Source organism: Quercus lobata, chromosome 12 (assembly GCF_001633185.2).
Source record: "Quercus lobata isolate SW786 chromosome 12, ValleyOak3.0 Primary Assembly, whole genome shotgun sequence".
NCBI lineage: Eukaryota > Viridiplantae > Streptophyta > Magnoliopsida > Fagales > Fagaceae > Quercus > Quercus lobata.
Genome location: NC_044915.1, coordinates 34015247 through 34043060, shown reverse-complemented (window position 1 = coordinate 34043060; position 27814 = coordinate 34015247). Strand labels below are relative to the sequence as shown.

The following is a 27814-nucleotide window of genomic DNA, read 5'->3' as shown; positions in this document are numbered from 1 at the left end:
AAATCTCTCAATTCGCTCCTGAATGGGCTCTGTAACTGTGGAGAATTTCGCAAACTGAGAGAAATGTTTCTGGGTTTTCATAAATATGGAACCCCAGATGCTTGTACGTATAATATATTGATTAAGGCTTGTTGTAGGAGTGGGAGGTTGGAGGATGCACGGTACGTGTTCGATGAAATGCAGAGGAGAGGTGTTTGTCCCAGTGTGGTGACTTTCGGGACTTTGATTCATCAGCTTTGTTTGAACTTTAGGTTGGAAGAAGCTTTTAAGTTGAAAAATGATATGATGAGAGTTTATGGTGTTATGCCTAATGCGTTTGTTTATACCTCATTGATTAAAGGGGTTTGTGGGATTGGTGAATTGAGTTTGGCTTTTAAGCTTAAGGAGGAGATGGTGAGAAACAAGTTGAAATTGAACTCAACAGTGTATTCTACTTTGATTAGCGTGCTTTTTGAGGTTGGGAGGAAAGAAGAGGCTTTGGGGCTTTTGGAGGAAATGAAAGGCTTTGGGTGCATGCCTGATACGGTGACTTATAATGCGATGATTAGTGGGTTTTGCAAGGAGAGGAATTCTGAAGCAGCATTTAGAATTTTGGATGAGATGGTAGAGAAGGGTTTTGTAAGGGGCGATTGCAAACACGTCTGTTTTTTATTTTTTTATTTAGTTAAATTTAATAAATTATTTTTTTAAATTTAAATGCTGACTTGGCATTTTTTAATGACAAAATAAAATTTTTTATTATTATTTTAATAATTCCGTTTGCCACGTAGGTCAGTGCCCTAACGGCACTGACGGAAAGCACTAAAACAGAAGGCGTTTTTCTAAACAGGGACTAAAAGCGGTAAAAATAAAATTTAGGGACCAAAGTAGGAATCGTGCGAAAATATAGGGACCAAAATGTATTTTTCGCCTTTATTTTATTTTATTATTATTGTTATAAGTCTAAGAGGCTAGAATGCCAAGATGAAATATAAAGAAAAATATTAGAATAAAAGAATAAGAAAAGAGATAGTAAATGTTGATATTGGTGATGAAGAAAATGTTAATGAAAATGTTGATAGTGATGAAGAAAATGTTAATAAAGAAATAATTTTGCACAATGTTGAACATGATTATAACATTAACTTAGATGGAGTTGATTAGACAAGATGATGAAAAGAAATTGTTATTTTGGCTCCTATATCATATATTATCACTTTTGATTTTAATCAATTTAATTGTGTATGTTATAAACATATGTTTATTTGATTTATTTAATTAGCTCTGTTAAATATTATTACATAATTAATTATTGTAAGGACTCAATTTGTAACGATCCCAAACCAGTCTTGGGTTCGTACGTTAAAAGGCTCAAACAATAAAATTTGTAGAATATGGGTGTACAAGAACTAGATTAACCTCTGTAAAAGTAAAAAGATTCAACCTTACGTTTATATATGGATCAGAGCTGATATAACAATCGGTTTTTCTTTGAAACAAATACAGTTCTTGTGTTTTCAAGTTTTCTTCCTGAGTCTTCTCTTTGTTTTTCTCTATGTTCTGATCCCCTTTCTGCATCCTTTTCTTTCATGTTATATACCGCCTTCTTTATTCCATCTTCACCACACACGTGTAGGTTGGGTTCAAGGGATCTCTTTCTATCCTATCTAACACCTTCTGGAACCTCCTTCTAGTAGCAGTAAGGCTGCTTCATCACTGTTCAGGCATCACTTCCACATTAATGCGGCCAGAGAGTTGGTTGAGAGGCAATTAATGCGGAGGCAGCTGTTACCATAGATATTTGTTTGCCTTCTCTTTCTCTCACCTTTGGTCCCTTATCCCACCTTTAACGGTGATGTAACTCTGAGGTATGTTTGTAACAAGATGGCGTCCTGATCGTCCTCAGACTCATATTGCCGAGAAGGGTTTTGTCCTCAGTTGAATACTAAACTCACCTTTCGTGATATTCACTCTTCCCTTCGTTTGGTTACCTCTTCAATCTGATATGGGCCACCTCGGGTAGGTTTGTATCCTCGGATGGGCCGCAGGCCCAATTAACTTGACTTTAATAACTTTAGTGACCGACCGGCCCCCACAATTATGAAATTGGTTATTGCTTGAATATATTTCGAATTTATGACTATACAATTTTGTATATGTATATGTATAATTTATTATAATTTTATTAAATATTTGTGTATTTTACGAAATACAATATGATAAGATACACTATTAAAAAAAAAAAAAATTCTATTCATGATACGATTTATGTTTTGACAATTATGGTTGGTTTTAAGAAGCTCACCGTTGTTGCATCCATTCACTGCTTGATCCCAAAAGCCCAACAGGTTCAACACTCATTGTCAAGAGCTCAAGATTTAATACTCAAGCTCACTGCTATATGCGTCTTCACATTTAGTTTTTTTTTTTTTTTTTTAATTATTTTAGTTTTTTATTTTAGGAATTTGATGGAATGATTTGATATATAAGATTAAAATTGGTTTTGTTTCAAATATTTTTAAGGGCCGGGCCAATTTTTTTTGGTAATTGATTAATTAGGCTAAATTTTCTTTGCTTTTTACTGTTGGCTATTATTTTTGGGTTGCTTATCAGTAAATTTTTAATAAGGCTTTTTTGTTTTGTTTAGAGGGCCCAATGATATTATTAACAGGGCAAATTTAATTTTATTAAGTCAAATTGCTTCAATTAGTTACCTACATAGAGTTGTGTTATTACACGTTGAAAAAAAAAAAAAAAAAAAACATCAACAACAACTAACTAGACGAGTAATCTGTGACTTAAATTTAGGGGCATGGCCCAAGGCCAATAAATGGCTCCGTCCGGCCCAATGGGCCCATATCCAAGATGTACAGTTTCTCAACTTTCTATGTCAGCTTATTAATTTCTTCCCTAAGTTCAAGCAATCAGAAGGAAAGTCAATTCTATTCTATTCTATTCATTCATAATTCACTTTACAACCCTGATTAAACAACACCAAAAAAAAAAAAAGAGGAAAGAAAAACTATAATTCAAAAAGAAAATTAACTACCCTCTATAGTCTCTCACAAGTCCACATCTCTCCTTATAGCTGGAGGGATTACTTCATCCTTGTGGTGCGTGAAGAGAGAGAGAGAGATGGTAAACAATATTTTGCAGTGTACAAGCCGCTGTTACGTTGGATAATGATTTAATGAAGCTAGACGAGTAATCTTATCAAAAAAAAAAAAAAAAAACAAACAAACAAACAGAGACTAGACAAGTAATCTGTGACTTAAATTTGGGGAGCATGGGCCAAGGCCAATAAATAGCGTCCCGGCTCAAATGGGCCCATATCCAAGATGTACACGTTTTCTAACTTTCTATATTTCTTCCGATTTCTAATTTCCAACTTCCAAGCATCAGAAGGAAAGTCAATTCCTATTCAATTTCACAATTCACTTTACAACTCTGATTAAAAAAGAAAAGGAAAAAGAAAAGTTTAAAAGTCAAAAAGAAAATTACTTTTTTTTGGATGAAAAAAAGAAAATTACTGCCCTCTACATCCCTCACAAGTCACATTTCTCTATATATGCTGGGATCTCTTCATTCCTTTGTGTGCGTGTCAGCGTGTGTGTGTGTGTGAGAGAGAGAGAGAGAGATGGTGAACATTTTTGCAGTGTACAAGCCGTTGTTACGTTGGCTAATGAAGCTAGTCGGGATGAGACCCCAAACAGTGGAAATCGAGCCAGGAACTGTAATGAATTTCTGGGTCCCTAATGAAACTCCAAACAAATCCAAAAACAGCAATAATAATAAAGCTGTTGTATTCATTCATGGGTTTGCAGCTGATGGTATTATAACGTGGCAGTCCCAAGTGTTAGCTCTAGCAAGAAAGTACAAAGTATATGTGCCTGATTTACTCTTCTTTGGCGGTTCAATCACTGACAGATCAGAGCGGTCACCGGAGTTTCAAGCTAAGTGTGTGGCAAAGGGTCTCAAGAAACTAGGTGTGGAGAGGTGCACCTTGGTGGGGTTGAGCTATGGTGGGATGGTAGGGTTCAAGATGGCTGAGTTGTACCCGGACTTGGTTGAGTCAATGAGTCTATGGTGCTCACTTGCTCTGCCATGGCCTTGACCAAGTCCATCAGTGATGCAGCCCTTGAGAGGATTGGGTTCAAGTCCTGGTCAGATTATACGCTTCCAGATTCTGTTCAGGGTGTCAAAATACTTTTTGACATTGCCACCTTCAAGCTGCCTTGGATCCCTAATTTCGTTTACAAACATTATTTGGAGGTATATAATATTATATCATATATACTTCATCATGGTGTTATCAAAATATATATATATATATATATATACACTTCATCATGGTCACCCTAGCTATAGTATTTACTGTCTTTTCCATATATATGGACATGCATAGCTTCTTTTATTTATGCAGCAAATTGATATTGTGGATTAAAATCCTATGGAGTTTTTAGAGTTATCTTGTATGTAATTAAGTGACATACTAAAAGAATATTTCATTGTTAAGAGTTTTATAATTCAATTAATTGACACCTTCTCATATTTTTAATGGAGATATTCAAAATTTACATGCTTATATATTCTAATTAACATGTAAAAGATACGACTATTCAGACATTAAATGCTTTTAGTTTGTAATTAATTTGTTGCTCATGGATCGATTTCAATGACTATGCAGATAATGTTTGACAACAGAGAGCAAAGAGAAGAATTACTCAAGGCTTTGGTCATTGATGATAAGGACTTTACCATTCCTCATCATCCTCAGGTTTGAATTTGAGTGTTTGAGAAATTAAAATTATGTAATTTATGCTAAAAATGGGACATGTCAAATATATGGTTTATATTTACTATGATAATTCTATGAAGATAATAAATCTTAAATAAAAAAAGAATCCTACTACATTGGTATTAGGATGTTCTAGACAATTAGGAAATGGAATTCTTTTGTCATATTTGTAGTAACAATAAAGTTCTATGTCATTCCACATTATTCTCTAGAAAAATTGTAGTAACATATGTTTTTCCACTTTTCCTTCTCAAAAAAAAAAAAAAAAAAAAAAACTTTTCCTTCGTTTTCACTTCTCCCCGATTTCTTTAGCAAAATACACGGTTAAATTATATTAAACCTACTCTTCTCTTATAGGAATTTATTAGCAAAATTAATATAGGAGTGTTTGATGCATGCATTTGTTTCCCTAGAATGCTTTTAAGTCATTTCATTACCATTCATTTTTTTTTTAAAGTCATTTCGTTACCTAGCTATAACGTTTTCCTTTTTCTTTTCTTTTCCCCCAAACCAATTCTTGATTAATACAAATTTTAATTGACTGCTCAGTACTCATCACTACCTGTGATCAGTTTCTTCATGTTTGAATTTTCCTTAATTATTTCTTACAAAAAGTAACACTACACTCGTTGTATTTCAACTATGAACATGATAAAAAAAAAGCCACAATAATTTCACATTATTTTCAAATTAGCATATATCAACCTCCATAGGAATCCATCACTTTAATTTAAATTATAAGAAAACTCATGTCGGTCCATATATAATAGCATAAGGAGTAATTTACCTGTTCAACTCCAAAACTTACTCACCATTGGGCCTGTTGGTCCAAGTGGTACCCGGTCTCCTTAGTGACCTTCAACTCAGAAGTTCGAGCCCCTGCATAAACAATTACCAAAAAAAAAAAAAAAACAACTCCAAAACTTACTCACACCAATTCAAGTAAACTGTAATATAAATTTAGATTATTTTTTCAATAAAAACATGTTTCTCTTTTTTTGACAGAACAGTAAAACATGAAAATATGGTGATGTTTTGATTTTTTTTATTTTTTTTGGTTGCATTTACCTTTTCATATTCAAGCTACGTGCGGCACGAATGCAGAAGTATCCTCACTGGCTAAAATTAATATTTTCTGCTGCAATTAAGTTCACAACAACCCATGTCTACAGTTTTATATAATGCCAATGAATATAATAATATTTTTTACTGAGGACTCAAAGTACGCAATTAATGCAATTGGGACTCAAGTATTAAATGCAAAGCTAGTTATATAATTTGTACGTACTAACGCCGAACCTAATTTGTTGAGTCTTTTGCTTAAATGTTGCAAAATAAGAAGTTTATTGTTGTTATAGGTATTGTTTAAGGTTCTTTAGCAAAATAAGGAGAGAGATTGAATTTCAATAACATCATTGTCAAAATTGTAAGAAAAAGTAAGTTGAGTGATGTGACTGGGAGGAAGAAAAAATGAATTTCGGTATTGGTATTATCGAAATTCATTCCACTGCCTAAGCATTGCCAGTGAAGTGCTCTAGTGGGAGTGCCTGAATGAGATTTACCAATTGTGGCAACCAAGTTGCCGAAATTGTAGGGAATTGAGGAGAGAGAAAATATGAATTGTGGCAACCAAGTTGCTGAAAATGGGAGGGAAAAAAAAAGAATTGTGGTTGTCGAAATCTGAAGAGAAATTAAAAATAAAAAAAGTTCTATGTTTACAATATTTTTATAACATTTTCACAATAAATTTCAAGTGATTAGTTGTTATTAGTTCAAATTTAAATTTAACACTGAGATACTTTTTTAATTCAATAATAACAATTAATAACAACCTATTACTTAAAATTTGTTATAAAAATAATGTGTATATATCATTTCTAAAAAAAAGTGATCATTGATTTGTGACAATGAAATAGACGAAATAGGAGAAAAAAATTGTTGCAATTCATTTGTCAAACTTTTGAACTCGGTAGGACCCAATTGGACCCCTCCCCTGACATGAATAATTGCACATTCAAGAAGAAAATATATCCCATTTTGAACTGTACGTGTCTATGGTAGGGAATGTCTTAAATGCTTAATGACGTATGATCTCACTCTTTTTTCGGCACTGGCATTGCCAAAAATCAAACAATTTTTTTCTCTCACAAATCAATTCTAGCAATTTTTTTTTTTTTTTTGCTTCTATTTCAGCAATGTCATTACCACAAATCAATAACCACTATTTTTTTTTTGAGAAATGATATGTGCACACTATTTTTACAATAAATCCTAAATGATAGGTTGTTATTAGTTATTATTGTTAGATTAAGAAAGTAATCTTAGTATTAAATTCAAATTTGAACTAATAACAACTAATCACCTATGATTTGTTATGAAAATATTGTAAAAATATTGTGGACGTAACACTTTTTTTTTTAATTCCTCCCTAGATCGGCAACCACAATTCTTTTTTTTTTTCCCCTCCCATTTTTGGCAACTTGGTTGCCACAATTCATATTTTCTCCCTCCTCAATTCCCTACAATTTTGGCAACTTGGTTGCCACAATTGGTAAATCTCATTCAGGCACTCCCGCTGGAGCACTTCACAGGCAATGCTTGGGCAGTGGAATGAATTTCGGTAATACCATTACCGAAATTCATTTTTTCTCCCTCCCAGTCACATCACTCAACTTTCTTCTCTCTCATACTTTTTCTTACAATTTCAACAACGGTGTTGCCGAAATTTAGTCTCTCTCCTTATTTTGTTGAATAATTTTGAACAGTATCTATAACAACAATAAACTCCGTTTTTTTTGCAATATTTAGTCAAAAGACTCTAATTAGTACGTACTGTCATTGATTAAAATTCAATGTAAAATAGAGAAAATATTTCAACTTGGTGTGTGTTTATATATATATATATATAAAGTAAGAGGATCATGACATCTATTTGACAAAATCAAAATATTAGATGTGGAATTTTTATTGTATGATATACATGGGCGTTTGAACCCTCCGAACTAGCCCAAAAATTATATATTATAATGGAATTTTTTTTTTGATCCCTTAAATAAAATTTTGAACACCCTAACTCTAAAATTTTGTTAAACACAATTGAAATAAGTTTGAATTTGATGCTCTTAACAATATCTTGCCTTTTTAAACACACAAAAAAGTCCAATAACAAACTAATTTGATTTAAAAAAAAAAAAAAAAAAACGAAAGTATAAATTTGTTAATCTTAATTCTTAAACCTTATAAAAAGCTCATTTAGATCTTAAAAAATTTGAAATCAATCAATCAAATAGGAGATCAATGGATGAATAATTGTTTGGCTATGTACATTGAAAAAAAATGTAACTGATAGAATTGATAATGAAGATATCATACAACGATTTCAAAATATGAAACCTCAAAGAAGGTAATCGTAAAACTTCTTGTATTTGGGTTTTTTTTTAAATTTTTTTTTAATGCCAATATATTCAACTTCATTTTTGTTTTAGATTTTATATAATTTATATTTCTCATTGAACCCCCTAGAAAATAATCCTAGAGCTGCCACTGATGATATATCTTGTTTTTTACCTTACTCTTACACATAATAGGAAGTACAACAGTTCCTAAAAAAAAAGGAAGTACAACAAAAATTACGTGTTTAAAATAGCTGCAACCATCAAGATGTGATTGATCTTTTGCAATATTGTCCACATATGACACGTGATTCAATCCTTGACTATTTTATCAGCTCCCACACTAGTCGTTCGAGTAACGCCCCAAAATCTTTTTGACGTTTCCTTGATCATAATTTGTGCAGTTTTTTGAATTTGAGCTTTGAGAAATGAGGACAGAGGAAATATATATATGGTCTTAAGATTTTTTTTTTTAACTATTGATCGCATATTGTTCTTGTAGAGGGTACAGCTTCTGTGGGGAGAGAACGACATCATTTTCAACATGGAAGTTGTTAACAATTTGATGAGGTATGTTTCCTTAATACCATGCCAACGAGTCATAACAAACATCTCTCTCACTCAAGAAGACTCTATCTAAATAGAATGGATTTCTCTTATTAACAATGATAAATCGAGCTGAAATTGATTTTCGATATAAACATTTTTCACATTAACAGGTGTTTGGGTGCAGAAAACTGAAAATATTAGTCAATTGAAAATTGTATTTTAGTTGATCATACAATAAGAGCATTTATGGCGTAAATTGGTTAATACTTTCATTTTCCATAAACCATTTTTCACCTTACTCAATACTCATCAACCGAACCTCTATCCCTCACCCTTCACTATTTGTTACCCAACCACCTCCCCCCATTAACATCCTTGGTCTTCAATGGCCAACCTTCGACCGTGGTGCTTGAAAGATGAAGAAATGTGGGAAAGTAGTAAAAACTATGTTTTCCTTAACATTTTCAAAAATGCAACCAAACACTTAAAAAATATTTTTTTAGAGTACTTTCAAGAATATAACCAAACACTTGAAAATATTTTCTATCCAACTAAACACAAACAATGTAAAAATACATATGTACAATGCATAAGTTGCTTTGTTAATATACAAGTAGAACAAAGCAACAAAGAAGAAAAGGAAAATATTGAGCTAACAGAATTTCACACCATCAGCTAAGTTACTAACCAATAAGGTATGCACATGTGGAATGAAGTAGTAACTAATCTAACAAAATAAAACTGAAAAGTATGTGCTTCTCCCATGTCTGTTTTAACTGAAGCAACTCGTTTAAGTTGAACGACATCGTTTCATCATTCATTTGTCTTAAGTTGAACGGCGTCGTCTACTCTCTTCTCTAACTTGGGATCTCTTGAGTAGAATGGTGGCGTTTTATGCTCAGTTAATGTTTTTCGCCTGTGCTGAGCTTTAACAATTCATTAATCAAAGATTTTAAATACAATGATGACACTAATTGAAACTTGAAAACCACTATAGAACTTTAGTGTGATGGTCACTTTATAGGTATAAGTGCTCATAGAGTAAGGAGGGCAAAACCAGGATTCTCTAAGAAGGAACTTCACATATATATAATTATATACATTTTCATTAGACTAGAATAAAATTTCTATCACATATCAAAAAAAACTTTGAAAGAAAATACAATATTTTGGCAAAAAGAGAAAAAAGAAAAAAGAAAGCAAATACTATACAATGGAAATGGGTCTTATTTGGGTTGTTTTAAAGATGATACTAATTAGGGCTTGATTGTGATTGTGATTGTGATGACAGGCAATTGGGAGACAGAGCAACACTGCAATATATAGAGAAAGCAGGTCACCTTGTTGAGGCTGAACGACCATGCGTCTACAACAAGCATCTCAAAGAAATTCTCACCACTTTATTCGAAAATGGGCACCAAAAACAACGAAACTTATAGTTAGTTTGTCCTCCTTCGTAGAATGCTCCTATTGGTCAGAGCTAAATATATATACTTCTAGTAATTTTTGTTCCTATTGCAAATCAAAATGTTTTCAAACATTTTGACTATGTCTCTCTTGGTAGGGTTATTTAACTATAATGTATTTTTCATTTAGCAAGACTTTTAATTCCTAGCAGGATAGTAATATATAAATAAATGATATTGGTTTCCCACGTTTTTTTTTTTTTCCTAATTGTTACAGCAAGTGAGAAAGAGGGGACTCGAACCCTCAGAGAATGCTAATGACTATAAAAGCAGAAAATGAGTTATCAATAGGAATATTTTATTTGAGATATTGAAAATATTACTTTGTTTGAGATATTGAAAATATTAATTCGAGGAGGACAGTGAGGGTGAATATTGGAGTCGACACAAGCCAAAAGCCCAGCCGAACCAAATGGTCCAAATCCATCTCCACCTCAATTCATAAGGCACTTCAAGTCCTCCAAAAATTAATTCTGGAAAATCTCCTGCACTACATTCCCTCGGAGCAAAATCCTCAGGAGCTGTAAACAATATCTTGCATTCCAAATATGCCAGGCAACTCTATAAATTTTCAACCCAAAACCGTTGCTCCAAATTCCCTTGTCTATTTTGATAAAAATTGTTTTAAATAATAAAGTGTTTACAATCTATAGTTAACTTTAATAATCAATTGTTTGTGAATTGTGATTGCTGCCCATCCATGTAGGGCAGGGTTAGCCCATTAAACTCATGGTCCATGGAGTGGGGCCTTTGCTTGGTGCATCCTAGCGATGTTATCTCGCAAATTCAGGCAAAAATGGCCCATTACCATCAATTTTGGAAATAATTTGCTCAGAAACACTGTTTCTGAACTATATAGCAATCTACCACTTTTTCGGGCCTATAGCGGCGTTTTCCTGAAAAAAATTTTATAAGTCCCATAACAGGTTCAAGGGGCCCTATAGTGGCGTTTTTAAGCCCTATAGTGACGTTTTTGGGCCCTATAGCGGCGTTTTCCTGCAAAATTTTTGCAAGTCCCATAACAGTTTCAAGGGGCCCTATAGTGGCGTTTTTAAGCCCTATAGTGACGTTTTTAGGCCCTATAGCGGCGTTTTCCTGCAAAATTTTTTTTATAAGTCCCCATAACAGGTTAAGGGGCCCTATAGTGGCATTTTTTAAGCCCTATAGTGACGTTTTCGGGCCCTATGGCGGCGTTTTCGGAAAAAGTGGTATTTCCCTAATTATTTCCGAAACAGTGCTCTGTTGCTAAATATTTCAAAAATTAATGCTAATGGGCCATTTTTTCCCGCAAATTCACATATAAATCCATCCAATCACTTTAATGCCCAACTAGATTAAATAAATTCATTTGGTTGGTCAATAAGGACAAAAGTAACAATGAACAATCATATATATAAAAGGCCAAAGCTTATCTAGATAGACATCTAGCTTATACAAAAATCATATACTATATAATAAAAGTTAAGCTTAGAAGCCGTGTTACGCCAAGTAGTTTCACCAAATTGCAGAATTTTTTTATAGATTTTTCATGTACTTTATAATAAAAATTGAGCTTAGAAGCCATGGTTGCACCAAATGGCTTCACCAAATTGCAAATTTTTTTTTTTTTTTAGATTTTTAGATTTTTAAAAAACTAAAAAGGAGTAGTATACTGCCAAAACTCTAATTTATGTAAAAAAAAAAAAAAAAAAAAAAAAAAAAAAAAAAAAACTGCATATTAATATTAGATTAATCAGGACTCTAATTCATTTTTATTTCTAATATTATATATATATATATTGCTTCACATAAGATTTTTTTTTTTTGGTATTAATTTTAACGTTAAAAAAAAAAAATCTAATATCAATCTAGCTAATAAATATAAATTCTTTTTGTTGTTATCTTCTTCTCCTATAATTTCTAAGTTGATTAAAAACCTTAACTTGATTACTGTATGGGATATGATCCTAGACCCATTGAGCCTTGGGCCCTAGCCTTATGGTATAGTACATGATCCCATTCCCACTGGACCTTTGGCCTTGGTCCCAACGCATTTTAAGGCCCAGTTTGAGCCCAAATACCATAATGAGTCCATCTTGTCTTAAACGTATCAAAAGTAAGCCCTTACCGATCAACTTTAACTTGACGAGAATGTGACAGCCTATGTTCTCGATAGCCCAGTATTGCCTTGGGAAATATCGTTGTCGAGCAGCCTTTTGGAGGCTAGAACCAGTTCCAATGCCATTACAACCATTCTCAACAGAGCATATTCCTATAAGGAATAATTAGATTGGACCCCACCCGCACGAGTGAGATCAAAGAGTAATCATAACGCCTCCACCCACCTCAAACTATAAATAGGAGAATAGAATGAGAAGAAGGGGGTTGGCAATTTTGAAGAGAGAGAGAGAGAGAGAGAGAGCTAGCAATACTAAGGGGGAGAGCAACACAGAGAGGAAAGTAAGGGTGTTCTCAGGAGCTAAGGGGTGTCATTGGGTCACTTGGTGAGGAACTGCCCTTATTAGGAAATACTAGGCCCACTCTACAAGTAAGTTGTGAGCCCAACCCTAAGCCCAGTCTGTCGAGCAGAAGTTGGGTATGCACAATTACAATCCAAACTCTTCATCCAATCCCTTCCTTCACTTTTTTATTCTTTGGATAAACACTAAAATTTAATATTATATATAATAAAAGTTGGGTTTAGAAGTCATGGTTGCGTCACATGATTTCACCAAATTACAGAAATTTTATTAAATTTTTAGATTTTTAAAGAACTAAAAAGAAATAGTATACTATCAGGACTCTAATTCATGTCTAAAAAAAACTGTAGATTAATATTAGATTAATCAGCACTCTAATTCATTCTTATTTATAATTCAAAAAATCAGGACTCTAATTCATTTTTTCTCTAAAAAAAATACTGCAAAAAAAATAAATAAATAAATAAAATACTGCTTCATGTAAGATTTTTTTTTTTTTTTTTTTTGGGTATTGTGGGGCCCAATAATTTAAGGACCAAGCCCAATCGCTCCTGGAAAATCCGAAGGCCCAATCCGAGGAGAGCTGTGGCCCAAACTCTACATTACCGAGCACAAAACAACTTTGGAAGGCAGCCGAGGACAGTTCAGTCCTCAGCAGATCCAGAACCCCATCGGAATTAAGGGGTAAAACTGGTATAGGGACGAATTCGTAAGGAGATCCAAAATATCTTGGAGAAGTTACCCTTACTACCCTTCCAGATAAGACCCAACACATGACAGAGCCGTACTCTGCAGCCTTATCAACCATACCCAACAATTCTGGGATTAGACTGATGGGACAAATATCAGTCTTGTAAAGATTGACCCTACACGTGGACGAAGGACAATTAACACAGACGAGTATAAAAGAAGAAAGCAAGTAAATTTAAAGGGGATCTCATCCCCACCTCCGAAAAAGGAGGATCACATGGGGGAGAACATCTCAACAACACCGGACTTCACTGAAGAAAGTCCGTCGTTGGATAACCGGGGTTAGGCCCCAATGGTCCTCGGATCAACTCCGAGGAGTCCCATCCCATAGGGTGCGACGTCTTAGGGCTTAAATATTCAGGCCCAACTCCTTTTTTCTACCTGAATTCCTCTAAAACCAGGATTGGACATCGCCCCGTGACCAGCGGCTAGCTTTTCAAACCCACTCTCTACAAATCATATTGTGAGGGATCTTTCATGCGCGAGCCCAACATCCTTATTGGGCCACCAGAGAATTGTGTCCTTACAATTGGCGCCGTCTGTGGGAAAGCTTGCGCGTTGGCGCAGGTGGCGGTGGAGTCAGCTCTCTAGCAAGCAGAAATTTCTGGGATTTCCCCCGTCTCCGGCGACATATAGTTGTTGCTCCGACGTAAGCTTCTGCTAGGGGCTACGCCTCGCAGTGCTAAGGGCGCGGGCGTCTCTAGGGGCTTCCAGCCTCAGGCCAACTGTCCCCGCCTTGGTGTAGGGGCTGGTGGTTGAAAAATAAAACAAATAAAAGAAATCTTATAAGTTTTGGACAAAACCAAGGCCTTGCATGGTCCACAGACTCAAGCCTATGGGGAAACCAAGTACATAAAAGAAATCTTATAAGTTTTGGACAGAACCAAGGCCTTAAATGGTCCTCGGACTCAAGCCTATGGGGAAACCAAGTACATTAAAGAAATCTTACAAGTTTTGGACAGAACCAAGGCCTTGCATGGTCCACGGACTCAAGCCTATGGGGAAACCAAGTACATAAAAGAAATCTTACAAGTTTTGGACAGAACCAAGGCCTTGCATGGTCCACGGACTCAAGCCTATGGGGAACCACAGTACATAGAAAGAATCTATAAGTTTTGGACGAACCAGGCCCTTGCAATGGTCCAACGGACTCAACCTATGGGGAACCAAGTCATAAAAGAAATCTTACAGTTTTGGACAGAACCAGGCCTTGCATGGTCTCTTGAGGACTTAAGCCTATGGGGAAACCAAGTACATAAAAGAAATCTTACAAGTTTTGGACAGAACCAAGGCCTTGCATGGTCCTCGGACTCAAGCCTATGGGGAAACCAAGTACATAAAGAAATCTTATAAGTTTTGGACAGAACCAAGGCCTTGCATGGTCCACGGACTCAAGCCTATGGGGAAACCAATTGCAAAAAAGAAAAATCACAAGTTTTGGGCAGAACCAAGGCCTTGCATGGTCCTCGGACTCAAGCCTATGGGGAAACCAAGTACACAAAATAAAAACTGTTACTGGAGCATTAAAATCCATCCGAAGAGAACTTCTCGTTAACAGTTGGGTCAATCCTTTAATTGCACGGGTTCCACGGTCTACCCTCAAATCCCCAGTGCTAAAGGGGCTGATACGATACGGCACAGTATGTTACCCCAAGGGCATGATCCAAGTCCGTCGCTGCTCGGCTGCTCTCTCGGATATTCGTCTAGCGTGCATCACGCAACGCTCAGCAGCTATCTTGGTTAGTTCCATGAATTCAATCTATTGAGGATTACCATTGTTATACTTGATAATATTTGCGAGTTTAAACTAATAAGGGTTTGTATTAAAGTGTTCTTCCGCCCAGAGTATTGTTAAAGGCAGGCTTAGACTTAATATTCAGACCCAAAGTGGTTGTTGCAAAAAAAAAAAAAAAAAGTAAGTATGTATAAAGAAATAAACGCATCTTTTATTAAGACAAAAGAACAGTACAGTGTACAATAAAAGCTGAAACCAGCTTACATTAGAGTTAACTGCGTAAGCAAAAGAAAAGTACAAAAGAGTAAAGATGATGCCAAGGAGATATCTCAGAGGAGAGGTTGGCTACTGTTCCAAGATGTCGTCTAAGGAAACTATTCCTCGACGCCTCTACATGCCCATAACTCAGGCAGCCAAAGAACCTGACCTCAGGCTAACACCATCTACAGAAAAGATGCAGGGAGCCGGAAGTTGGGAAGCCCCCGCAGAAATTTGCCTGCTACAAGGCAGACGGCGCTGATGGCAGAAATTCCTTCTTCGGGCATACCAAAAATCTGGCATGACCAGAACCTGCTTTGGATTTTGACTAAAAGAGGGAGAGACATCCTTTCCCCTCTCTCGAACTGAAATATTCTCTTGAGTCTACGCCTCCTTGGCCCGTACCTCACTATCTGGAGTCTCAGGAAGACACGGTGCTTTCGTGGCGGAGAGAGCACCTTTGCCCCAATCCTCGCCTCAAACATAATGTACTAAGAGAGGAGACTGAAGAATTCGTGCGAAGGTAAAGCAACCTTCTCTCCTATTTATTTAAAAGATGAGGTGATGGCATTTAATTCACGCAGCGTCCCAAGGAACGCTACAGACAAAATGTCTCCGGCTCGATTTCCAATGCCGTCTGCAACCTTGAGATTAAAGGAGCCTTGTGAAGGCGCACCTCGAATGCTGGGACGCCAAAAAGTACCGCGTGACCAAAGATTACGGAAATGCCTCTAAATCTGTGGGCCTAATAAATTCGCGGCCCAGGCCCGTTCTGCATGGAAGCCCATGGACTATGGCCCACACCAAGGAATAACCGTTACCGAGGACAACTTCATGCTCGGCAACTTATGAGACACCTGAGGAAAGACAGGTGCAAAAAGAAAAAGGGAGGGCATAAAGTTTTGGACAGAACCAAGGCCTTGTATGGTCCTCGGACTCAAGCCTATGGGGAAACCAAGTACAAAAAATTATTATTATTACAAGTTTTGGACAGAACCAAGGCCTTGTATGGTCCTCGGACTCAAGCCTATGGGGAAACCAAGTACAAAAAATTATCATTATTACAAGTTTTGGACGGAACCAAGGCCTTGTATGGTCCTCGGACTCAAGCCTATGGGGAAACCAAGTACAAAAAGTTATTATTATTACAAGTTTTGGACGGAACCAAGGCCTTGTATGGCCTCGACTCAAGCCTATGGGAAACCAAGTACATTATTACAAGTTATGTATTATTACAAGTTTTGGACAGAACCAAGGCCTTGTATGGTCCTGTATGGAAACCCCTTTGGACAGAACCAAGGCCTTGTATGGACTCAAGCCTATGGGGAAACCAAGTACAAAAAGTTATTATTATTATAAGTTTTGGACAGAACCAAGGCCTTGTATGGTCCTCGGACTCAAGCCTATGGGGAAACCAAGTACAAAAAATTATTATTATTACAAGTTCTGGACATAACCAAGGCCTTGCATGGTCCTCGGACCCAAGCCAAGGTGGTAAGTATTACTTTTTATTGGTCTGCCTTATTGTGCCAAGCATTTCTATTAAGATTATGGCAACATCTTTTTATTATTAAGTATTTTGGTCTTAGTCGTCATTGATTTAGATGCGGTATTATTGAGCCGAGCAGCACTTGCAAATTTATAAAAACAAAGAGACAAAACATGCAAAGTGAAATAGAAACAATTTTTATTAATATGAAAAATTATTACAATGTACAAAAAGAGGCTTCAACAAGCCTATACAAAAGAGGGGCTGCCGAAGCAGTACTAACATCCACAGTACAGATAAGTAAACGGTCAAGCGCCTTTTAAACTTGTCTTCAAAGTCTCTCCAATCTCTGCCTCATTGTTGCTCATACTAAGAGAAGAACTCACTTCAAAAAAAAAAAAGAACGAAGAAGAGGGAAATAGTAAGGAAGAAATCAATGAAGAAGATGGAGGACATGAGTAAGAGAAGGAGGAGGAGAAGAATAGTGGGAGAAATGAAAAGACAAAGAGATGAGCAAAAGAGGGAGAAGGACAGCACCAAGGCGGAACTGGTGCTGGGAAGACTATAAAAGGAAGACGGAGGAGGGCACCAGTGAGCAAAGAGAGGGAGAAGCAGAAGCGCTTCGCCCCTGCCTCAACCCTGACTCCTAACACACTGGTGCCATGTTAGGTACGCTCGTGAGGAGCCGAGTGGTGCTGATATTGGGCGTTCTCGACTCAGTCACGCCAAGAGTTCGACATGACGAGCTCCTACTTCGGATTTTGGCTGAAAGAGAGGCGGGACAGATCTTAAGTCTGCGCCACTCTTGCCCCGATCGAGCCATTTCAAGCTTTATCGGAACATGGTGTTTTGAGGAGGGGCATGGTTCCTTCATCGTTCGTTATGGTAGGTGTGTACTGATATGGCGTATAACAAACGGGCTAAGCAGGCGCTAAAGGAGGCTACGGGTTTCAGATCTCAGAGGGAAGGAGAGGAGTCTGCACGAAAGTGATGGCCTCCTGCTTGCCTTCTTATAGGAAGGACAGAATGGAGGGTATTAAATGCATTCAAGTTTCTCAAAGGAATCTGAAGAAAAAAGAGGCATCTGTTCCATTTCCCCACCTTATCAGATGAGCCGCCGGACATAAATGAGCCTCGTAAAGGGGATTCATTAAGGGCGCGTCTGGGACAGCTAAGCGGCAGGAGTAGATCACGAGCAGATTAAACGGAATCCCTAGAAAACCGGCTAACCTCCTGGACAGGTGGAAAACCGCTCACATAAATGCGGGGTTGAACTAAACAAGCCATATTAAGGGCCCGGGTTTGCCAAAACCCTCCCTTCCAACCCGGAAGTCGGATAGAAGGGTTTTGAGGGGCTATTGTGGGGCCCAATAATTTAAGGACCAAGCCTAATTGCTCTTGGAAAATTTGAAGGCTTAGTCCGAGGAGAGCTGTGGCCCAAGCTCTACAGTACAGAGCACAAAACAATTTTGGAAGGCAGCCGAGGACAGTTTGGTCCTCGGCAGATCCTGAATCCCACCGAAATAAAGGGGTAAAACTGGTATAGGGACGAATTTGTAAGGAGATCCAAAATATCTTGGGGAAGTTATCCTTACTACTCTTCCAGATAAGACCCAACACATGACAGAGCCGTACTCTGCAGCCTTATCAACCATACCCAACAATTCTGGGATTAGACTGATGGGACAAATATCAGTCTGGTATAGATTGACCCTACACGTGGACGAAGGACAATCAACACGGACGAGTATAAAAGAAGAAAGTAAGTAAATCTAAGGGGGATTGATCCCACCTCCAAGAGAGAAATATCACATGGGGGGAGAACATCTCAACAACACCGGACTTCACTGAAGAAAGTCCGTCGTTGGATAACCGGGGTAAGGCCTCAATGGTCCTCGAATCTACTCCGAGGAGCCCCATCCCATAGGATGCGACGTCAAAGGGCTTAAATGTTCAAGCCCAATCCCTTTTTTCTACCTGAATTCCTCTAAAGCCAGGATCGGACATCGCCCCGTGACCAGCAGCTAGTTTTTCAAGCCCACTCTCTACAAATCATATTGTGAGGGATCTTTCGTACGCGAGCCCAACATCCTTATTGGGCCGCCAGAGAATTGTGTCCTTACAATTATATATTTACATGCGAGAATTCATGAAAAAAATTAAAAAGTTTTTAATAAGATTTTAAAAAATATTTGAAAATTTTAAAAAATATCAAATTAATACAATATTAAGATATCGGTTATTGTGGAAAAAAATTGATCAAGATCATCTCGAATCTGGGTGATAATTAAATCTTATTGGGAAATTTTGAAAATATAGATATTTCATGTATTAAACCATTTAGATTAAGTGAACAAACTTATAGAAACACACTTCAAAGCAAAAAAATATATTTTTTGTTTTGAATTTTGAGGATGAAAGGATATGTGACTAGTAATTATTCAATTGAGCAATCAACACAATATTTTATATGTAAATTTTATTAATCACTTAAACAAAAAATAATGTTAATAGCATGCATGATAAGATTTTCGTTGCGAAATAGCAAAGGATATCTAACAATATAGTTAGTTGGCCGGTTTTGAAAGAATTTGTGATAATAGCATCTCGAGTTTTTAAAACTCGAGATCCTATTAATTTGCCCGGTTTCTCAATACACTGACGTGGACAAATTTGCCAGCTGGATAAAGTAGAAATCGAGTTTATAAGACTCGAGTTATGAGAAAAATACATTAAGTTTCAAAACGCCTACTCATACGGTCTCTCTCTAAGTTCAAACACTCTTTCTCTGTCTCTCAAACACTGTCTCAGTTCAAAACACTCTCACTCAAACGGCGACAGCAGTCATCCTCAAGCCGTCGGCGTGCAACAACAATCACCCTCACCCTCACCCTCAAACGCTCTCCTCTTTCCTCACAATCGGCTTCAGTTCAAACACTCTTTCTCTGTCTCTCAAACACTCTTTCTCAGTTCAAACCCTCTCACTCAAACGGCGAAATCTGTCATCCTCAACCCGTCGGCGTGCAACAAAAATCACCGTCATCCTCACCCTTAAATGCTCTCCTCTTTCCTCACAATCGGCTTCAGACGATCCCCTCACCCATACCGTGAAAATCCCTCTTGTCCCTTCTAACGGAAGTTCAAATTTTTTCAAGTTTGAAGGTATGTTTTTCTTATAAAAATTTGAGCTTTTTAAAGAATTATTCCATCTGTGTTTAGCCCAAGTGTTTGTGGTTGATAATTTCCCTTGTTAGTGCTTTAGTTTTTATTGTTTTGTTACTTGTTGCATGATTTGGGTTTCTGGTACCCTCTGTCTTAGTTTCTCCAATTTTAGAGTTTGGAATTTCATAATGTTACCTAGGGTTTTTCGTTTCTCAATTTCATTATGCATTATTTTTCTTCCTATTATTTCTCACCTAGGTTAAAATCTGAAGTTTCTGTTAATAAGGAAAGTGTTGTTGATTGATTTGAGGATGAAATCTGGGTGCTGGTTCCTCAACAGGAAAAATTATTGTTGTCAGTTGCATTTTATCGGCAGCCTTAATATCAATGTATTCAATTATGTGGGCTTAGAAAATTAGTGGCAAAACTCTTCTTATTTTTTGTTTGGCCGTATAGAATATCTTACTTATACATTTTTTTAATAAAAAAACTGCCCTGTTAAAAGCTTGTTAAGTTAGTATATTCTTTTGAAATTATAGGCGCAGTGTTAATTTGAAAATAATAATGTCAGTCCATGATAAATTGAATGGAAAAATTGGATGGACAGCAGTCCTGCTGAGATCAAATTTGAATGTTTTAAGATTATAAGAGACTGACATTAATAACTTAGCAACCAGAGCCAATTTCTTCCATAGAAGTTTATATTTATTAATGTTTTGTATGCTGTGAATCAATAAGTAATATATTTGCTTTTCAATATAGAGGCTGAGATTTTAAGCTACTTTTGATAAAATTCCCTCATTGGAGATGGGGTTCATGATTCTCATTGTTTAAAAAAACAATAATAAAGAAGTGAGTTGGAGTAACTAACAATAAGATCATTGTCCAAAGCCCTAATTTGTTGAGGAAACTTGGATCAGAATTTGGCCACAGTTCTGCAGTATATCAACAATAAACGTTGAGGTCAATGGCCATAGGCAAAAATAATGAGAATACAAATGATTAGATCTATGAAATATTCAATACAAAGTGAAAAAATATGTATATTTTGGTCATGGGGCACCCGGATAAATATATATCTGTATTACATTTAGAGAATCAGCTAATTAATTCTTCCAACTACACTCCTTTGAATCACCATGTCAGTTACTAAACTCAAACTGTATTAAACAGATCATGGAGACAAGCCCTACATAAGCAACATTCTGAGAAGTTTCTCAATTTTCACATTATTGTGATCAATTATAATTAGCAATGAATTATGATCATTATGAAGATCATAGTCAAAAGCCTCAAAGTTTCTGAGAGAGCTTTTATCAAGATTTACCAAAGATATTATAAATGCACAATCCCTATATTCATAACAATTCCCATCCTTTCCATCATAACACCCCCAACCCCCCACAACCCCCCCCCCCCCCAAAAAAATAATAATAATTCAAGAAGTGGATCACAGCAATCCTGCTCTAAAGTTTCAACATGTAGTCTAGAGTTTGTGAAACTCCTACCTGGCCTTGACTATTTAATTAAATCTAGGAAAAAAAAATCAAGTAGGAAGTGCAATTATAGATGGAGTACCAGGTTAGCTTTGGAGTGCTGCCACATTTAATACTCATTTAACAATACTTTTTCTCCTAAATTTCCTAACCTCACTTCTCTCACCAAGCAAACACTGAGTCCTACAAAATATAATTGGAAATCAATACCTATGTGCAATAGGAACAACAATGTAATTGCAAGAAAGTCCCCTGATATTTCACATAGAAACTAATCAAGTTGTAGATATTTCAAGATCATGATTCATACTCGACTAGCTTGAATGGCATGTTCTTTTAATCAAATTTCAGTGATAAAAATGAGGACCACCTGTGGCAATACATTAAATTTTTAAAACTTGGGATATGATACGGTAGAAATACTTTGATTAATAAAGAGAGTTGGGGATTTACTTTTTGGATGGAGGAATTGGTTTGGTAAACATGGAAGCTCTTTTTGTTTAGAACCCTAAGGTAAAAAACCACACTGTGAGAGAGAGAATTGTACCTGTTTAGTACTGCTGACGAATCAATTGATGCTATTTCAAAAAAAAGAGATGAGAGATCCACTGAATTAGCCTTAAAAAGTATTGTAAAGAATAATTAGCCTTAAGTTCACAAACTGAAATTCTTGGAAAATTACATGAGGTTATCCTCTGTTTGGGCGAATTGTAAGTGCTTCACTTACCCTCTGTTGAAGCCTTACAGTGACATTTAAAAGTCCTATAGCGGCGTTTTTCTACAAATTTTTTTTATAAGTATCAGGTTTAGGGAGCCCTACAGTGGCGTTTTTAAGCCCTATAGCAGCGTTTTCTGCAATTTATGGATATCGAGTGTTTACAACTCGATTTTTACGTCAATTTTTGCTCACTTTAAACCCATCCTCTTATAAATTGAGACTTACAAACTCGACTTTTATCTTCGAACTCGAGTGGACGAACACTCGGGATGCTAGTTTTCAACATTGTTTTGAAACGTGACAACTACCTAAATTTTATAATATTTATTGTTATTTAGAAAAAAAATTATGTTCTTATCTAGTTTGTATGCACTTGTAATGTTTAACTGTCAACCCTTTGAATTAGAAATATATATATATATATATATATATAATTTTGAAGGTGATGGAATGAAAATATATGAATTCTTATCAAACATTGGCACAGAGAAATTGGGGTTTTCATAACCTTTTTAATTGTCTATACTCTTTGCAGTATGGAGCCTCAGATCGATCAGGAGTTAGAGATCTTGCACCCCGGTCCGCTTCAGCCTTCAGTGTTGACGCGACAACCATATCATCGATCAGAGGCCATTTGGAATGGCGAGGTGAAATTTCTAGTTCTAACAACTGCTTTAATTTTGACGTTGATTTTGACTTTTAGTTAGCAAGTTCTTTCAAAGTTATATTTCTAGTTCTAACAACCGCTAAAATTTGTATTGAATTTGTAGGACCCGGGGCCACTTGTGTGCCGTGGTCGCACTAAGGAGATGGCAAACGTTCAGATGGAAGATAATCGGGTGATTGACATTATCAAATTGCTAAGGTTGGAAGGATTGTTTAGAGCCCCTTCCAAAGAGATCGATAATTGCCTAATAACGGCCCTAGTTGAGCGATGGCGGCCGGAGACTCATACGTTTCATCTTCCACATGGTGAGATGACAATCACCCTACAAGATGTGGAGGTGATTTTCGGACTTCCTATAGACGGTGAGGTCTTGGTTGGACCGACCTTTGTGGAGAATGGGACTTGGAGGCGAGTGTGTGAGGAGTTGCTTGGATTTACTCCGCCGAATGACAATAAAACTTTGGTGGGCCAAAGAATTCTCATTAGCCGACTTGTTGAGGCCATTGCAGCACCACTGCCTGAGGACGCAACAGAGATTCAGATACACCGGTATGCCCGTTGCTATATCTTAGCGCTAGTAGGGGATAAACTTTTCATGGACAAGTCAGGAGATAGGGTGCATCTTATGTTCTTGGAGTTTATGCGCAACCTTCGTGATCCGCGGCAGTATAGTTGGGGTAGTGGTTGCTTGGCTTGGTTGTACAGGGACTTGTGTCGGGCAAGTGAGAAAGGCACATCGCAGATTGGTGGGGCGTGCACCTTGATCCAGTATTGGGCATGGGCAAGGTTGCCATTCTTGTGCCCGAGGATAGAGCCCCCACCTGGATGTGATTATGGCCCATGGCCATATGCTCCACTTGCATCTAAGTAAGTGTTTTCCTAATATTTAGTTTGTTATACAATGTACTCTTCTTAATAACTAAATTGTATTATCGTTCTTATGTTATTTGCTCGTAATTGTAGATGGGTGCGGGTGCGAAGCCCGAAGAGTAGGCCAGGTGGCATGGCCTTGATCCGCTATCGCGAGCAATTAGTGACAATGCAGCCAGACCAGGTAATAACATTCATCCTTTAACATATGTTTTGTTAAAATTTTGGTTTTTTCCTTTTATGTATGTATTCTCCCTTGTTTCACCTTTGAAGATGCTATGATAATTGTTTTTTGTTTCTATTGTAGATTGTGTGGCAGCCATACGAGGCAGACTTTGGCCACCTTCCTGAGTTCTGCGTTGCAGGGAGGGATACGTGGACAGCCAGGGTGCCGCTTCTATGTTTTTGCATAGTAGAGAGACACTACCCGGACCGTGTCCTTCGACAGTTTGGGTTGGCGCAGCAGCAGCCTGACAATGTTTTCTACGAAGATAGACTACATAAAATTGACTTACGTGGGAAGGTGGAAAAGAATTGGAGGGAGGAGCATGGACCGTATATCATTTCATGGGAAATGAGACGACAACAACTTTGTCACGCACCTCCTCAGATTGGTGAGATGCCCCGCGATCATGCCTATTACGTTTGGTACCGTCTGGTCACTCGAAAGTATGTCGACCGCAACAGCGCTAAATTACATATAATGGTAATGTGTTCTAATTATACTTTATTACCTATTTCATTTTACTTGAGTACATGTATGAACGTAGAATCCGTTTCTATGAATTATAAAAACATATTTGATTACAGAGTTTCTGTTACATATAGTACTCTAATAAAACTGTTAGTTTCTAGTTGAGTATTTGAGTAGATTCGTAAGTACTATATTATCCATTCATTAATTTATACATAACTGTCTCAAATATGATTGTACTGGTTCTTCCTCCGTTTCAGATTCAAAGCCATTTAGCACTGTTGGCGATGCTTCCTGAAGGTAGTGAAGCTCACAACCATGTTCGGCGTGTCCTAGATAGTGTGGTTGGCCTTGGTCGTGATCTTGTAGCTAATGAGGAGGTAGACAATGGCCATGAGAGTGAACCAACAGCTACTGAAATCCCAAGCACAAGCGCAGCACCCGTAAGTACACGGACCCGTGCTCAGCGTGCTATTGCAAGCTCAAGCACAAGCGCAGCTAGGGGCCGTGGTCGGCCTGCTACAGCAAGCCCAAGCACAAGTGCAACCAGGGGCCGTGCTATGCCTGCTACAGCAAGCCCAAGCACAAGTGCAACCAGGGGCCGTGCTATGCCTGCTACAGCAAGCCCAAGCACAAGTGCAAGTAGGGGCCGTGGTCGGCGTGCAACAACCCCTCGGGTTGTAACTAGTCCTGAGATGCCTGCACCCATCCCGCACTCATCTCCTCAGCCTGAGGTCCCTCCACACATCCCAGCTACATCTATTCAGCTCGAGGTCCGTTCACCCAGCCCACCTTCGCAGCCGGATTTTGATCTCGGTATTGATGACACTGTGACCCCTCCTATACTCCCCGAGACACCCTCTTACCCACCTACCAGCTCTACTGCACCCACTCCTGGCCTGTACTTAGAGCATCATTACCCACCTACCGCATCCTCATCTGACCCTCTAGGACCTCCGGTTGGGATTGACACTGTACAGCCACATACTGATGTACCAAACGAGCATCCCCCTCATCAGCCCTCACCTCCACGAGGTAGACCACAGCGCACTAAAAGAGCACCCACTTGTGGGACAGGTGGACACAAAATAGGACACCGAGGTAGCTCTATGGTATGATAACACTAATTACAATTGAAATGCACATATTTTGTAGTTCACTTTCTTCTAATGATAACATTGATTAGAATCTTGATTGCTTAACTTCTAATGGAATTTGCAGCATGACGATGAGCCTAAGGATGATGCCCCGCAGTCTCCTCCCCCGCCCAAACATTACACCAGGGTTAAAAAACGTAAAATTGGCGAACCTTGAGTAAGTGCTAAAGTCATAATATTTTAGCATTGGCATTTCTTCTTCTTCTATTATTCTTGTCATAGTTTCTTAATTTTTTTTCTCAGAATTGTTTATTATGAATTTATCACTAGAGAGTAGAGAGCTTGGGTTGTGTTGTGTTGGAGCAGAATTTGAAAGAGTGGGTGAGCTAAATGATGCAGAGGTATCATTCTGTTTGAATCTTGTCTAAATGTTGCAGCTAATTTTCAATTAAGCATCTCATAGTTTTTATCTACGGCCGGAAATGGTGCATATATTACGTATATTAGTGGTGGGTTTATGTTTAACTTGGGAGAAACTTGCATCAGATTCTGTAATTTCGAATGACGAGTAGAGGTCAAGATTGTATGATAACATGGAGAGGGATTTGGATGAGAACGGGCCTGCTTTTCTTAAACAAGGCAAAACATCTCAGTCATTGTGACTTTCGGATATTTTCACTTTGAAGGATGGATATGTAACACCCATACTTAAGGTATGAATCGAACAAATCAGCTTTTTTTTTTTGGATTACATGGTACTACATTGTTAATTCTTGTTTCAATTGAGTGAGCAAATGATGGATTGCCTCTTTTGTGTGCTGATCTTGGCAGCAAACCCTCCTGTACGGGCTAATGTTTTGTATCTGAGCACCGAATACTCAATGCGCATCTTGTAAGCATTTCCTTTTCTCATAATTCATGCTGTTACAGTTTTTTGTATGTTGTTATATGTTTGATCCATGTATTGCCATTTATTTTTAATGAATTTGTGTATTGTTTTTATTGTGATTTATCGCTAAGATAATTTAGGATTATATAAAACACATGCAAATTAGATCATTAAAACCCATTAATGATGATAACGTTTTACATACTGATCCCAAACTCATCAGAGAATGAACCTATGTCTTCAGAATACAAAATGAATAGTGGAAATATGGGTTCAAATTGTTTGATGAGATTAATGTTTGCAGTCCTGAAAAAATATAAATTTGAGCATGATAATAATAACATAATTATTAAGATAGTAAAAAAAACTGTGGGGAAAAGGATGAAATTTCAGTTTTATATACTTTTTAATCACAGTGCCATCATTTTTACATTAGCATCTTAATCTCATAGGAAGTTTTATATAGTTATTTTTTTTTCTCTTTCCTATTCAAATTAAGACATGCTTGCTGCAGGGAGCAATTATATAGTAGTTTATTTTTTAATTTCACACATGCTTTGATTGCCACAGGGAGGCTGTGAAACATATTTTTAAGCCGTACTTTGATAAAGGTAAGCTTTTAAATTTCAGTCCTCTTCACATATGTGTTATTTGAATTTGAGTTGTGGTTGCATTTTTAAATAAAATTATATTTTATGCATTTTTTTTTTGGCATTTTTATTTGTATTTTGTTTAGCAAGCTGGTTTCAGAACTCCAGCATGTACCATTTTAGCATGTTTCATGCTTCACATCATATTACACCTGTTCCTGCTACTGAAGATGAGGTAAACTTCCTTTTAGAGGGATCTTATGTTTCTATTTAATTCTTATCTTTTGAGATTAGTTAATACCAAAATGAAAAAAATAAATAAATAAAGAAGCTCACAAGTATAAAGAGTTAACGTGAGGCTCTACCAAAGTACTGCTGTACTGATAGTTTACTCTATTTGACATTGTTCATATAAATAATTAAATTGTAGATACCAGAATGAAATATCTTAATATTCTTTGACTGTGAAGTTTAGATAAGAAACTTTGATTATGTAATACTTCAATCCTTCAGATTCAGTTTTTCATGCATGTCCAAACTGAAAATTCTTGAATGGTTTTCCTGATGAGCAATAATGTTTTTTGAGATGAAGGAGATACCTGATGTTGACAAAATTTCCCCAGTTAAGACTTGAACAATTTGGATTGTTTGTGGTAAGATTTCGTTAAATTGCAGGATTCACACCATAGAAATTTTAAAACCATGGGTAGATTTACCAAACATTTGAGAGGAGTTCCTGTAGATGCTGATCTGTGA

General features: G+C 36.9%; 2 protein-coding genes and 2 pseudogenes across 2 annotated transcripts; all 4 read left to right on the top strand.

Moving 5' to 3' along the window:
* Positions 1–63: 63 nt before the first annotated feature.
* Positions 64–836, top strand: LOC115970571 (putative pentatricopeptide repeat-containing protein At1g53330). Its single transcript, XM_031090182.1, has 2 exons — positions 64–618; positions 771–836. The coding sequence occupies exons 1-2, from the start codon at positions 64–66 to the stop codon at positions 834–836; spliced, it is 621 nt and encodes a 206-aa protein (XP_030946042.1).
* A 2771-nt stretch (positions 837–3607) lies between these two features.
* LOC115969928 lies at positions 3608–10310 on the top strand (annotated as a pseudogene).
* Positions 10311–23228: 12918 nt separating this feature from the next.
* LOC115970570 (protein MAIN-LIKE 2-like) lies at positions 23229–23789 on the top strand. The gene has a single exon (XM_031090181.1). It carries the CDS (start codon positions 23229–23231, stop codon positions 23787–23789), a length of 561 nt encoding a protein of 186 aa, XP_030946041.1.
* A 923-nt stretch (positions 23790–24712) lies between these two features.
* LOC115970569 lies at positions 24713–27814 on the top strand (annotated as a pseudogene).